The sequence below is a fragment of the Tyto alba genome, unplaced genomic scaffold (genome assembly GCF_018691265.1).
Source record: "Tyto alba isolate M040663 unplaced genomic scaffold, T.alba_DEE_v4.0 Super-Scaffold_1000006, whole genome shotgun sequence".
Taxonomy (NCBI): Eukaryota; Metazoa; Chordata; class Aves; order Strigiformes; family Tytonidae; genus Tyto; species Tyto alba.
This window is the reverse complement of record NW_024881272.1, coordinates 6,372,493-6,386,933: the sequence shown is the minus strand read 5'-3', so window position 1 is coordinate 6,386,933 and position 14,441 is coordinate 6,372,493. Positions and strand designations below refer to the sequence as shown.

The 14,441-nt window shown below is 48.0% G+C and overlaps 1 protein-coding gene across 1 annotated transcript; it reads left to right on the top strand.

Annotated features, from left to right (window-relative positions):
- The first annotated feature begins 6,438 nt into the window (after positions 1-6,438).
- Positions 6,439-12,884, top strand: RNASEL (ribonuclease L). The gene is made up of 7 exons (XM_009968073.3): positions 6,439-6,560; positions 6,851-8,468; positions 8,853-8,941; positions 9,363-9,553; positions 9,657-9,774; positions 10,558-10,673; positions 11,564-12,884. Exons 2-7 carry the CDS (start codon positions 7,019-7,021, stop codon positions 11,697-11,699), a joined length of 2,100 nt encoding a protein of 699 aa, XP_009966375.2. The 5' UTR covers positions 6,439-6,560; positions 6,851-7,018; the 3' UTR covers positions 11,700-12,884.
- The last annotated feature ends 1,557 nt before the right edge of the window (positions 12,885-14,441 follow it).

Sequence of the window (14,441 nt, the reverse complement as noted above, 5' to 3'; positions counted from 1 at the left end):
AGTGTAACTCAGGAGCATTTAAGTTCTGAGGTATTACTATTAGCATAAGCCAGCCTTTGACATTAAAAAGCCTTTTGCAAGCAACTGCATCTATAGCAAAGTCTTATGTCTCTTATACAGCCATGAAGAGTCCAAGTGTTGCGGTTTGAGCCCAGAGGGCAACTGTGCACCACGTAGCCGCTCGCTCAGCCCTTCCCCCTCATGAATGGGAAGGAGAAAATGAAGCAAAAGGCTCAGGAATTGAGATAAGGACAGGGAGAGGTGGCTCACTCGTTACAGTCATGGGCAAAAGACAGACTTGTTAGGGGAAGAAAATAAAGAACATCAGTTTAATTCAAACACTAACAACAGCAATACTTAACAGCGTAGGACAGTGAGAAGGGTTACCACATCTTAAAAATATGTCTCCCCCAGCCCTTCCTGGGCTCAGTTTTGCTCCCAATATCTCTACCTCCTCCCCCCCAGTGGCACAGGGAGCAGGGAATAGGGGGGTGCAGTCAGTCCTGCTGCTCCTTCTCCCTCAGGGGGAGGACTCCTCACACTCTTCCCCTGTTCCATGTGGCTCCCCTCTCATGGAAGACAGTCCTCCATGAACTTTCTCCAATGTGAGTTCTCCCCATGGGATGCAGCCATTTCCATGCTGCCCCACCCTGGGTCACCCCCTCATGTATCGCAGTCCTCCCAACATTGAATTACAACAGCAGGAGGGGCCTCTTCTCCCCTCGGAGTCCCGGCCTCCTTCGGGTGCACTCACCTGTCCTGGTGTGGGTCCACTACAGGCTGTAGGTCGGCATCTGCTCTACCATGGACCTCCATGGGTGGCAGGGGGGTGGCTCTGCCATCTTACCATGGGATACAGGGGTCTCTGCTCTGGTGCACCTCTCCCTCTTCCTTCTCCTTCCTTCCACTGATGTCAACATTCACATAGGTGTCCTTCTCGTAACTCCTCCTCCCAGGTTCCCCTTCTTAAATACGTTCTTGCAAAGGTGCAGCCACCGTCATTGATTGGCTCAACCTTGGCCAGAGGTGGGTCCAACTTGGAGCTGGGGAGCTTCCAGAAGCTTCTCACAGTGGCCACTGCCACAGCCCTCTCCCCCACTACCAAAAACCCCATCACTCACTCAAACCCAACACACCAAGGATCATTCATTGCGAAATGCATCAACTCTTCTTCATCACTGCTCCCTACAGTTGTCCTCCACATACCTGGAGGAAGGCAGTTTATACTTCCTTTTATCTTTTATTCACTATTTCATTGTGTGGCCTTGTCTTACAAGACAGGCACTTCGGAATGGCAGCAGTCTGCTTGTATACCTGATCTTAGTGTACACAGAAGGAAGAAATCAGCTAAAAGATCTCCAGGAAGTATTTAAATTATCTGGCAAGAGAGACTTGGAGCAGCAAACCAGTATAGAAGCAGCTAGAAACAAAATCTCTTTTTTTTTTTTTTAAAAAAACTGCAGCTTCTAACTTAAAAAAAATAATATTTTGTGTTACACATCTTGAAGTTAATTTATAACTGACCCTCCATTAAAAAAAACTTTTAAATTTACCAGCAAAAAAAGTAAGAAAAATTTAGAATTGAAATCTTTTTGAGCTTTCTTTAGAAGGAAATTCGGGGTTACATCCATTCTTGATGAACTATGCACGGAAATGGATGGCCCAGGCTGAGTCTCAGCCTTGGCGGTAGCTCTCAGACCTCACAGCTGATACTGGAGTATCCCACTTGCAGTGTAGTTTCATCTCTACAAGCCTGAGATGCTTCCCAAAGAGAAAACTCGGTCAATAAAACCATGCTTGATCCAGCGTGTCCTCCACGATTGCTGGCAAAACCCAGTGGTAATATAACAAAACCTTTAAAGCCTTGGGGGGATGAAAAAAACCCAACCCACAAAACCGCGTTGAGAAAGAGGAGCCGAAGCTTCCCGCTACCGCCTTTGGGCACGGCCTGCTGCGGTTGCTTCCAGTAAACCACGACTGAAGTTTCCCAGGGTGGAGGCTGCAAATTTGGAAGCAGCAGAGATGATCTGAGCTCTGGGGAGCAAATGTGGGAGCTGGAGCTGCCCCCCCCCCCCCGCCCCCCCCCAAGGCGTGACACATACTTGCTCCAGGGCCAGGTTTCCATGAGCTGGGATGGGGGGTGTGGATTTATTTGGTGGAAAAAACCCACCCTTTTCTCTCTGCTCTGGGACCCAGTGATCCCAGCAGTGGCTTGGTGGGGTGGCATCGTCACTCAGCTGTCCCGTCTCCTCCTGCAGCTGGAGCTCCCCACTCTGGCAGGACCAAGTAGCCTTTCGGGGTAGCCTTAGGGCGCCTACGTATGCGCATGAGTAGCCCCACGAAGGCATGTGTGTAGGCAGGTTGATGTGCATGTATAGGTGTATGGATGCTATATATAGGTGTATGGATGCTGAGCTTTCGGCATGCTTGCACTGCAACGGATGCACATGCATAACAACACACATGTGCAGGCAAATTCATATGTATTTGCATGTGCATGTGTGCACATCCATGATTATTATTTTTTTTTAAAGACAGTCTGCAAATAAATGCTATAAAATGTTGTTTAAATATGTTTTTGAAGGAAGCTCACCAGCAAAGTGGGTGCACTGAGCCATTTCAAATACTTCAAACACCTCACCCAGTGTTTTGCAGTGCTCTGCCAGCCGACGGGGAGGGAGCAGCTGTATCGAACTGCTTACTGCTCCGTGGCTTTCACCTTCATGTCCTTGGCCTGAATAAAGCCCCAGAAATCAGACGTGATGTGTTTGCATATGGCTCACGTCCCTCTCACTAGGCGTGCAGCTAAATGCCAAGGTTGCCAACCCGGTCCAGCTGCGTGCAGGGATTCTCACCTCCAGGGTGCCTTGGGAAACGATAAAAAATTAATGATAATATTGATGCTTTCTGACACTGAGGGCAGTGCTGGGCTCTGCAGCCCTTCCATCACCTCTGGGTTGGGCTGCCCATGATGGAGGGCAGGTCTAACCCAGTGGGGATGCAACCTGGGCTCAGGGAGACAGCTGGGAGAAATGCTGCTGGGGAACAGTCCCTGCTGCTCAGGAAAATGCATTTAAGCCCAGGCTTAAATTGGCCTGGCTCCTCATTTGACCTGTTTTGGCTGATCTGGGAAGTTTTTGGTGGACCTGTTCTACTCTCCTTGTCCAGGGACTGGGACACGGTGCCCTGCTCGGTGAGATGCCTGCAGATGTGCTGGGTTTTGGTGTTTTGTTTTGTTTGGGTTTTTTTGTGTATGTGTTTTTGTTTTGTTTTGTTTTGGTTTTTTTTTGATGAAGATTGAGCAGCATTCAAAAAACTAGCAAATGCAGATTAAAAATGTAAAAATACTGCATGGTGAAGTGCAATGTGGTTGATGCTCCTGCATGGACAGCATCACCTGTCAGTGTTTAAATTGCATCCTTCTGTGAACTATTTTCCAGGGCTGTGTTCCAGCATTGAAAGTCTCATCAGTGTGGCCAAGCATATAAACCCTGGGACATTCCCATTTGGAAATATAATAAGGAGGCAATTGCAGGGAACATGAAGAAAAAAGACATCCTACTATTCATAGCTTCTTTAAAAATTATTTTGATATTGGCAGGCAGTTTTTGTTGCTCTGTTTTACCTCATGTTTATTTGTGGCTGGTGGCCAGGGTATGGCTGCCTGGAGATGTTATCTCAGGGGATGGGTTGAAAAATGGGTGTAGGTCCATCAGCATGGAGGAAAAGGAAGATTTGCTTAATGGTGTCCTTGGTTTCCCTGTTGACTGTGTCTCGGCAGCTTATCTCCTGAGTCCCTGGGGGTGAGGAGGTGGGGGGAGCAAATAAGGACTCTGCAGAAGTGCAAATACAGCAGGAACTACATAGCCCAGAAGCTACAGGAACGGCTGTGGAGAGGAGCTCTGCAACTCCCATGCTTTAGAAAACCTTTGAGGTCCTTCTATTCCCCTTAAACTGCCTGCCACAGGGCCTAAGAGTTTAAAGTTTATATTTTATGGAAAGTAATTTGGATCAGGGAGGAGAGATAGGGAAAGCCTTAGCAGCAAACCCTCCTTTGCTGGGGTAACATCACAGCACACCTCTGCCACAGCCCTGCCGGGTGCAAACACCTCATTCCTAGCAACCTAGGGTTTGGGTTCCTACCATCCTCGGGTTTTTCATCTTCCCACTATAAGATAATGAACTATTTTAATTAAATCAGCAAGCTGAAGAAGGCTTTTGTACTCAGGTAGCTGGGTGACATGGTATTGTTATGTATTATAAGGCTGACTTTTTTTGGATGCCTTTATTGTTGGCTCTGAGCCTGTGATGTGCCCCTGCTCTGCTTGTTTGTCTCTTTTCCAACCTGCAAATGGGAGTTAAAAACTGGCAACTAGTGCCCCAGCTCTGGTCAAACCAGGAGAGGTGCTGAGTTCAGCAGATTTCTGTGAATTAAAAGGGGATCTTGACAGCCTTGAGAGTGAGTTGAGATTGTTCCCTGAGTTTTCACAGTCTTTGTCCCTGTTGGGCTGTGTCAAAGTCTCCTGTGGCAACATAAACTCTGTGAAACTGCACCCAGAGCCTGTGGGATGTTCCCAGACCTTCGTGGATGCTCTGCACGCTGTGAAAAGCAGGGTGCTTAATATGAGGGCTAGGCACAAAGATGGGACTCCTGCATAGGCAGAGCTTTTGTAAAAGTTGGCATGCAGGTGTGAGCAAGGAACGCAGGCATACATAAGGAATTGGATAGTCATGAAAAACATGTGCAGGACTGCATTCATGCACCCCTTTAGGGTGTGCTTTTCTGCATTCGTGCCCTTGGGTTTGTATCCAGCCATATCTCTGTGTACATATGCGGATGCCCAGTTTGTACACATACTAACGTGCTGTAGAAAGCCAAGTGGGAATTCATTGCTGTGATTTCATCTCTGTTTCAAGATGGGATCTGGATCCTGGAGGTGGCTGGGGAAGTTGCATGGGCTCTGCACGCTGGTGAGCTTGCCTTCTGTTACAGGGCAGTTGGGGAAACTGGGTGGCACGTCACAGCCTGGGTTTCTTCACATAATTCCTGCACGTGCTTTGCAGGCAGATGGGAAAGGCTGGAGGACTGGGCTCCCTTGGGCAGCAGCGTGGTTACGCAGAGCTGCCTGCTTGCCAGCGTGAGTGGGGTTGGAAACACGCCGGCTGTGGCATAAAGAGACCAGGAGCTTTGCAGCGCCCTGAGTGGAATTCAGCAGCGTGGCTAGTTTCCTCATGTGGATGGATTTACCAAAAGGTAAGGAAAAGTTTAAAATGAAGAAAACAACAAAACCCTGGCTGCCCCCTCCCCGGCCCCCCTCCAAAGCCCAGCACCAGTGCATTTAATGTCTCTATGCTCCTGAACCAGTTCTGAGCGCGTGTTTGTAAACAGGGTCTATGTGTGTGGGGCTGCATGGGGAGAGCACTTTGCTTATGACCTCTCTGCTGTGTGCTGAAAAAAACGTCAGTAAAAACCCCAGCATCCCCCTGAAAGTGGATAAAACGCTCGCAGGGCTGCTACTTCCTGGGAGGGGAGAGCATATACTAGCAGACTTTGCTGGGAAGCGAATAGTGTCTGGGGATGCTTGCTGGGAAGCAGCAGTGAAGAGCAGCTGCTGAGAAAAGCTGCTCCCTGGCTTTTGGGTGTTTGAAGCCGGGTTTCTGGCGGGGCAGAGGGACCCCCTTCCTCGCCTTCCTGTGGTGGGTAGCAGGAAGGTTGCATGACTTTGCGTGTCAGCTGGCGCCTGTGATACGCAGACGTGAAGCAGTTCCTGGGCAAAGGCCAGTGGGCTGGAACAAGCAAGGCTAAACATTTCCTAGAGTAGGGTGCTTGTGGCTTTGCTGCTCGGCAGGCGGAGGAGGAAGTTATGCAGCCTCTGCCTTCCTCCCTCCCCAGGCTTCTGCCTTCCCGACCGGGCGAGGAATTTGGGCCCCACCATGCCCAGGGGATGCTGTGCTGCTTTTCCAGACAGGAAAGTAACATTTTATTTTGTTTATATGTGGAGAGGGGCATGCAAATTACTGCAAGGAAATGAAATTAACCTGAATCAATGAAATAGGGTATTCATTTCCTGGTGGGCAGGGGGAGAAACCATCCATAAAATGGTCCTTGGCTTTCCTGAGGGTAAATTTATGTGAATTTATAATTTGGCTTTATACCTTAAGACTTCTCTGTCCCTTTCTTGATTTGCTTAGATAATTTATTTCCAGTTCAGCTTGTCAGACAGTGACTCCTGAAAGCACTGGTCACTTGAATCGGGAAAATGGGCACTGGAGTTCCAGCTTTTCTAGAAACTCAATAGATATAGATAGATCAAGTCCTACCTGATTAACCCCTTAACGTTGTGAAAAGCTTAGGAAAGGCTTCTGGTCAGGTAGGGTCTCCTAATTGCCTAGGGAAGCAGGAAGGATTAAGGTTGGCTTTCTGTCTCATTCCAGGTATCGGCTCAGGGACTTTCCAGGACTGTGTGTGTGGCTGCCATACAAAACTGAAGGGGAATGGCCATCTCTGCCTGCCTGCTGTGTTCTTCACTTGAAAACGTCGCAGCGGGCCAGATTATTAGGTAAACTGGAATAAGTCTGAGATAACATTTATAGCAAGAACACCCTGGGTTCTCCCCCATCCCCTCTCCCAGACACCCCAGGGGATGCCTGCCTGGGCTGCGATTAGTGCTGAGCCCACGCGGGCAAACATGAGGGGTACGTATGTCTGGGTACATGCTAAAGTCATGTTATCTCTCTTGTCTGGCACTGGCATTGCTGTCCTTAGTTGCCCCTCACATAGACCTGCAGGACATCACATGTAAATGGCAAGGTTTCACAGTCCAATAAAACAAGATTTTCTGTTTATTAGGTGAAGACCATGAAGCCCTTCAAATAGCAGCCTAGCGTGTTTTCTCAGCCAAACTCAGAGCATCCCCCACAACGAAGGCACTGAGCATTGCACCTCTCCCATAGTCTGGTGGGATCCCTGGGCTCGGGTGGGGAACATCAGCGGTGCAGAGCCCTCCCTCTGACCACCATGAAGCCCACAGCTCACAGCCAGCAGGAAGCATCTACCCCTTCCAGCACGGAGACAGCAGAAGACCTTGCCTACAAGTTAAATGTTGCTGTGAGGGACAGAAATAGAAAAAGTGTGCTGGAGCTGCTGGAGAGAGGGGCAGATGTGAACTCCAAAGCAGAAGCTGGCTGGACGCCGTTGCAGAGTGCTGTGCAAGCTGATGATGAGGACCTGGTCCAACTTCTGCTGGACAAGGGTGCCTGTCCACATGCCAGGAAGGACAATGGTGGCACTGCATTTACTGAAGCAGCGATAGTGGGAAACGTGAATATACTGGAGCTTCTCCTTAACCGTGGATTAAATATTAATGACCATGACGACAACGGCTTCACAGCTTTCATGGAGGCTGCATGGTATGGGAAGGAGGAAGCCTTAAAATTCCTGTATAGCAAAGGAGCAAATGTGAATTTGAAGAGGACAGCTAGTGAGGAGAAAGCAAAACTCCATAAAGGAGGTGCGACAGCACTGATGGATGCTTGTAGGGAGGGCCACCTCTCGGTTGTAAAAACTCTTGTCCAAGAGATGGGGGCTGAGGTGAACACTTGTGACAACCGAGATAGGAATGCCTTGATCCATGCCCTCAAGAAGGGCTGTGAGAAGGAAAGGTATGAGTCAGCTGTCGCCATCGCCCATTTCCTGCTGGACTGTGGTGTTGATGTGAAGAGCAAAGATGAATGTGGGAAAACTGCCCTCATCCTAGCTGTTGAAATGCAAAGCGCAGATTTGGTGAAAGCGTTATTGGAGAAGGGTGAAATAGATATTGATGATGCAGATGAGGACGGCAACACAGCACTGATGGTGGCTGTAGAGAAAAACAATTACAATATAGCAAAGTTGTTGTGTGAAAAAGGAGCGAGGACTGATGTTGGGAAACTTATCGCTGTTGCAAATAGGAAACGTGCTCATAACATGGCATGTCTTCTTCGCCAGTATAATGCCAAGTTTGTTCCAGAAATCCTTGAAGACTGGGAGCCAAACAGCAAATGCTGGAGGGACCAGCTGAAAAATCTTTATAAAATATATCGCCCTATGATTGGCAAATTGAAGATATTTCAGTACATCGAGCAGAGAATTCGGAACACTTCCCAGGGTGGCATCTACCTGGGGCTCTACGGTGGGACAGAGGTAGCAGTAAGAATAACCTGCAGTACAGAGTGTGATGAAGAGAAAAGGTTCTTTGAACAGTGTGGCAACTGTGAACATCTACTGAAGCTCTTTCAGTTTGAGAAGGCAAGAGGCTACACGTACTTGTGCTTCCCGCTCTGGGAGAAAAACCTTGAAGAACACCTGCAGGATCTGGAAGACCAAATGGATTACAAAGATGCTCTGAGGATGATATTCCAGGCAGTGAGAGAGCTGCACTCCCTCGGATTTGCTTATCAGGATCTGCATCCCAGCAACTTTGTCATAGGTCATCTTTTGCTTTCCCAATGTTTTCATTTTGCTTTCCTGTTGCCTGTAGTTTAGAGAAGGAGTTGCTTCATAGCTGTCTGTAACAACAACAGATATGAAAGACCAGTACAGATGTCTTTATGCAGAATGAGATGCCTGTGGCATTAGCTCTCCTCTTTGAATATGTATAGATACATTTGCAGACAGCCATAGGGGAGCGAACAGAACAACTTTACATGTCTCATTAGATCTGCCCTCTTTTCCAGGGCTTTGCAGACAGAGCGACCCACAGCAGATCTCTTCAGAGATTTGTTTTCTAAAGAAGGAGTCATCCAGAAGTCAGTGACAGATTGTATCAAGGTTTTCCACCATTATTTGTTAACAATTTCTCTTATTTCCTCAGATTTAGGTGGCAAAATTTACTTCGCGGACTTTGATAATAAAAGGAAGTTGATTGAAGGTGAAAAACAACTCATAAACTCAGATTTAGAGGTAACTTCCCTGCAAATCAACATATGGTTTAAAGATTTCAGGCACTTTCTGATATTTTCTGTTGCTGTGAATCCTACAGGAAGCCTTTCTGCATCCTCAACTAGAAAACACCCTGGTTTTGGGGAAGGCCCATATAACTATAGAAGCTGCATAAAAATGGTAGTGATTAGGATGCAAGGCTGTGGCTGGTGCTGGGATATCCACAGATACCCTGCGAGCATGATTATGGTGTTGGTCTTCTCTGTCCTCGTGCACACAGCTTCAAAGTTGGTGTTTGTGTGTATTTTTGTACTTCTGCACACCTGTAGGTGCATGTGTGTGTCTGCATATGCAGTCTGCTCATTTAGGAATACTAGTCCTCTTCCTTTTGGTAAAAAGTTTCATGCATCTAGCATGTGAGCAGTGATGTGTTTCTTTGCAGGCCCTCAGCAGGCTCATGCTGTATGTTTTAGCACAAGGTAAGAAACCCCTTCAGCAAGTCAGTGTCGAGGATTTGGCTGTTGATTCCCCAGATTACAACGAGGCTCTGGACCTTGTAAGGAGCCTGGTCTCTCATGATGAACGAGGCTTGGAAGGTTTGAGCAAACACCCGTATTTTTGGAGCAAACAGACGTAAGTCCTGAGAGTACAAAGGAAAAGCTTTCAGTACAGGATTTGCCTGTAGTGCTGGGAACAGTGATGTCCTGTTGCAGCTAACAAAGTCCTCGTTCCACAGCAGGTTCAAGTTCCTGAAGAGTATATGGAATAAAATCAAAGTTTTCCGTGATGAAAAAGCTGTCTTTCAAGATCCTAATGCTACTGAAAGTTCTCCTTATCCATGGTGGACCAAGATGGTAATCCTCTTCTCTTTGGATTGATACGAGGTTTGAGCTAGACATTTAGGCAGAAGCTTTTCCTGGCTGTTTCACAGGCCCTGTTTAAAATCATAACTGGAAAAAGTAGCCCCATGCAAATATAGATAACTGGGGGAAACAAATCTAAGCTGCATAGTCAAAATACACCAGACTAAAGACTAAAGGGAGCTCTGTTGACTGGGGTGGCAGTAGGGGATGATCCTTACAGAATTACCTGGCAAACCTTCAAGGGTGTTTGTTGGTGACGCCTTAAGGCAAGGAGCTTTGGCCCTTGATGCCAGCAAATTTCTGGCAAAAGTGTTTTGTTAGATTGGCTCAAAAGCAGTGAGACCAGGCCTGCTTTTGCAGGTGGCATCCTGGAAAGGTGTACTGCATTGCTTGACATCTGACAGTCTGGTTTCAGTATAGCAGCCCATGCGGTCCTCTCAACAGTGGCACAGTTGGATCAAGATTCCCCAAGTCCCTCCTGTCCTCCAGGCATGCATGAAAATCTCCTGCACCATGTTGACAGTCCTAATATAAATGCCACACCTTGGCAAGGCAGGAGAGGAAACACTTATCAGAATCAGGGGGTCTGGATGGTGCATGCCCAGCAGAGTGAACTTTCTGCTTGTGTTGGGAAATATGCTTTTAAGGGTCACAAGATTTATCCATGTGAGGTGATATGCGCACGGAAAGGCAGCGGCTGTGGTGAGCAGAGGTAGATGTGCTACTTTCATAGCGTGTGAAAAGCAGAGAATAATCTATGCGCTTATTTTTCAGATTGACAAAATGGTTCTGGATGTTATGCAAAGATTTAGTAAAGCGAAACCATATAGCAATGACATCACTGACCTACTGAGGCTCATCAGAAACCTGGATGAACACCCAAAGAGCAGGTACCTGTTCACATCCTTGCCCTGCCACAGTTGCATTGCAGGGAGCATCTGACTATCTGCAAGTATCAGTGAATTTGAGAGCAAAATCTTCTTCAGATGGGTTTCCAGAAGGGTGAACACAACCGAGATGTGGGAGAAAGTCCATTAAAGCTATCTCATTAGAGGGGCTATCTCCTCTGGCAGTGCAATACTGTCTGAAAGATTGTGTGTCACGGTAGCAAGCAGTGTGGAGTCAGCCCTCAAAATCACCTTCCTGAGGGCGGGAAAAGGAAGTTAGCTCAGAGGATTAGGTACCAGATTTTGAAGCAAAACCGGACTCCCTGGTCAGCTCCCTCCGCACCTTTTCCTTTTCAGAGCAGCCTGTGGGGTGGAGAGGTGTCTGCGACAGCTACGGCAGGTCCCGGCTCTACAGCAGAGGACACCATGAACGTGTCCTTCTGGGCTGTTGTTTTTGCTGCAGGCTGGTGCTTGAGTTATGGATCAGGAAGCATCGGCCAGGTCTGTTAGAAGATCCTGTTAGGAGGTCTTGACTCCTAAGAGTTGCCAGCATCTCCAACCCTCTGCGGTCATGGGCGCCTACATGTGAGGTTAGAGGCGGTGTTAAGTCCTAGTGATGGTTTCACTGACGCTGGTGGCCAGCACTGCTCTTCAGTGAAGGTGCAGGTGGGATTAGGCAGATGGAGGTGCTGGATGAATAGTGAAAAAAATGGATTGAGGATTTAAGGGAAGGTATAGAAAAGTTGCAGCTCAAGGATTTCTAGGAAACCTCCCTATGTTATCAGAAAGCCTCTGGAATGGCTTTTTATCTGCAAGGAAGGAACCAGGGCACCCTGAGCACTTGGTTCCTTGGACAAGCTCTAAAAATCTATTTTGTTTTTGTTCTGTTTCAGTATCAGCAAGAAAATAGGAGACTATACTGAGTATTTCTTGAATCTTTTTCCAGCACTTACCATTTACGTCTACAACAGTTTACGTCAGAATCCCAAATACAGTCATTTTGCAGACATTCAGGACCTTTCCCTGTAGGATGCCATTGCCTCCTGTCCCATCATCTGATCCCACCATCACTGCCTCCTTTTATTTGCTATTGCTTCTGCAAAAGAGTTGAAGAAAGTGGGTAAGGAGATGGGAGAGAGCATGTGCAGGGACAGAGCATGGAGGACTGACTTAGCCTAAGAAATTAAAGATGCTTCAGAAGTGTTTGGTGTAACAACCGTGGGCTTTGGAGAGGAACCAAGTTGAGTGCTTGCTAGCCCAGGTTCCCCTTGACTACCTCTGTCCCTCTGAGTTTACCTGCCTCTGTGAGCTGGAGATCAAGGCCCTGATCCTCATGGAGAGCAGGGAGATGTGTGACAGCCCCCCATAAACCCAACGCATCTGGGAGGCAGGAGAAGAGCTTGAGGCATTGCCAGACAACGTGGGACTCTCTGATAAAGGAAAAGGAGTTTAAATTCCTTGCTAGGGCAAGTATTTCCTACAGCTTGCACTGATGAGCTGCTCATCTACCCCTAGAAAGACAAGGATTTTCTCTTTTCAGTCTTTTTGAAATACAGCATCCAGAAAGTGAGATGGCTAGGCAATGGTCTGGCTGCAGAGTTGCCCTTGGCCTGTTATCCCTCTGATCTGGTAGAGGCACACTCAGGCCAGCCTGCTGGGACCTGAAGGACTTCTTTTGGGGGACGCAGGAGATGTTTCCACAAGGAACGGACGTCAGGAGCCCAATCCCACAAAACTCTGAGTAGTCCTGACTCACCTGAAAAAGGTCACTGACATCAGAGGGACAGCAGGGACCAGTTCTTCCTGGAAAGGACAAGCCCTGCAGTGGCAAGCTGTGTCTGCAGGGCAGGGCTAAGCACGTCTCCAAAACGGTGCCACTGTTGGTGTTTCGCTGTCCTCCTGCCAGGCTTGGCTCCCTTGCACCAAGCTGGTGCCCGTACAGCTGTAGCATTCAGCCAGCTCAGAGCTTTGATATGGCAGGCCGGGTGGCACAAACCCATTTCTGAAATCCTACGGCATGCAACGTGTGTCTGATTGTCTAAGGGCTTGCTTGTTTCTCGGCTGATGCTCTGATTTGCACCATGATTATATGTTGCTTATGAAAATATTTTGCAGCTGTTGAAATGATTTTTAATTTTTTTTAAACTGAGATCATTACTCTTTCAATTAGCCTATGGAGAACCAAACTTGGAATAAACTTGCTTGGAAAACCGACTCTACATTCATTTGTTAACAACATTCCTTCATCCCCTCTGCACTGAAGGAGATAGTGTGCAGCACTATAAAATGCCCCAAAAGCTGGGAATTTTGGCCTTGCTGTGGAGGTGGCTCTTGGTTGTTTAGGTAAGGTGATGAATGGTTTTGTCACTGTTCAGATTAATTGCTTCTGGCCCATATGGGTATCTGACGGGAAAAGACATTGGGAAGTCCTGAAGGCTTCTTGTCCTTGGAAGCAAGCTGTCTCTTATGAAATAATGGGCTGGATGGTGGGCGTTTTTACATTGTTTTTGTGGACTGAGGGTGAGGATTTCATGGATGAGTTGAGGTGCAAAGACTAGCATCAATGCTTGCATGTGTGTTTCTGTGTACACGTAAAACTCTGGGAGTCGATGTGTTTGACCCATCTCCTCTACAAATGGAAGGTTGGACCAGGTGATCCTTGAGGTGAATTCCAACCTGGTATTCTATGATTCTATGAAACAGGTGGCTGCCAGAATGCATCAATGAGCCCTGCATATATGTTTAGCTGTGTGTGCTTATAGATATATGTACCTGCAAACCAACAGGCATTGCTGTGCATGAGTTTTCCTGCAGACTGTGCTCATGGCTCGTGAGGTCCATCTGAGAGCCTGCATCAGTGGTCCTTCTGATGGTCTTGGGAACCTTTAAAAATACATAAAGGTAACAACAAGAAAGCTTGACTATGCAACTGTTGGTGAGAAAATGCAACCAGGAGTATGTCTACCACTCTCACGTCAATATTTTTACTTTTTCCTTTCTTCCCTGCTCATTTTTTTCTTGCTCGTTGTGTCTTTCTCATGCCCAGGAAACAGGAGGACACCCATAGATGTGTGTCTAGGTCTTGGTGGCGTGGGGAGCAGGGGTGCTATGGGGAGCACGGTGGCTCCATGCTGCAGAAGCACATTTCTGCTCCTCCAGAAGGAGAAGTGAGGCCATGGGCTGGGGTCCTTCAGCCACTTATAAACCACCACGTTTCTGGCTTGCTTTGACCGTTGTGTCTTCTTGCATCACTCTGCTGTTTCGCTAAAGGTGACTTGGCAGCCTTAAAAGACTGTGGAAAGGCCTTCCTGAAATCAGAGAGCACCCAAGGTTGTCCAAACCAGAGCACTGATTAAACCCATGGAGGCTGTGGCTTGTTTCTCTGGTGCAATCAGGCTGCTGGGAAGAGTTTCCAGGGAAGGCTCGTGTGGTCTGCAGGGCCATGTCCCGCTTTCTGAGAAGCCAGAGGTGCTGGCAGGCTGGCGTTAGAGGAGAAACTTGATCTATGCACAGAATCTGCAAAGCTTATTGCTCACAGAGCGTCAGGCCACGGGAAGAGGGGAGGATGCAGGACTGGGACCAGTGCTGGGGAAAACCCCAGGCTGCCTCTCCTCCTCGCAGGGTCGGGAAGGATGGGCGAGTGCTCAGCAAGAGGCCAGGCAGGATGGAAAACTGGTGGCAAGGACAGCCGGACAGTATCACAACTGGGTGGTATGGCAGTGCCTGATGTCACCGCCTGGGGATAGCGGTGTCCTGGGGAGCCAGGGGCAG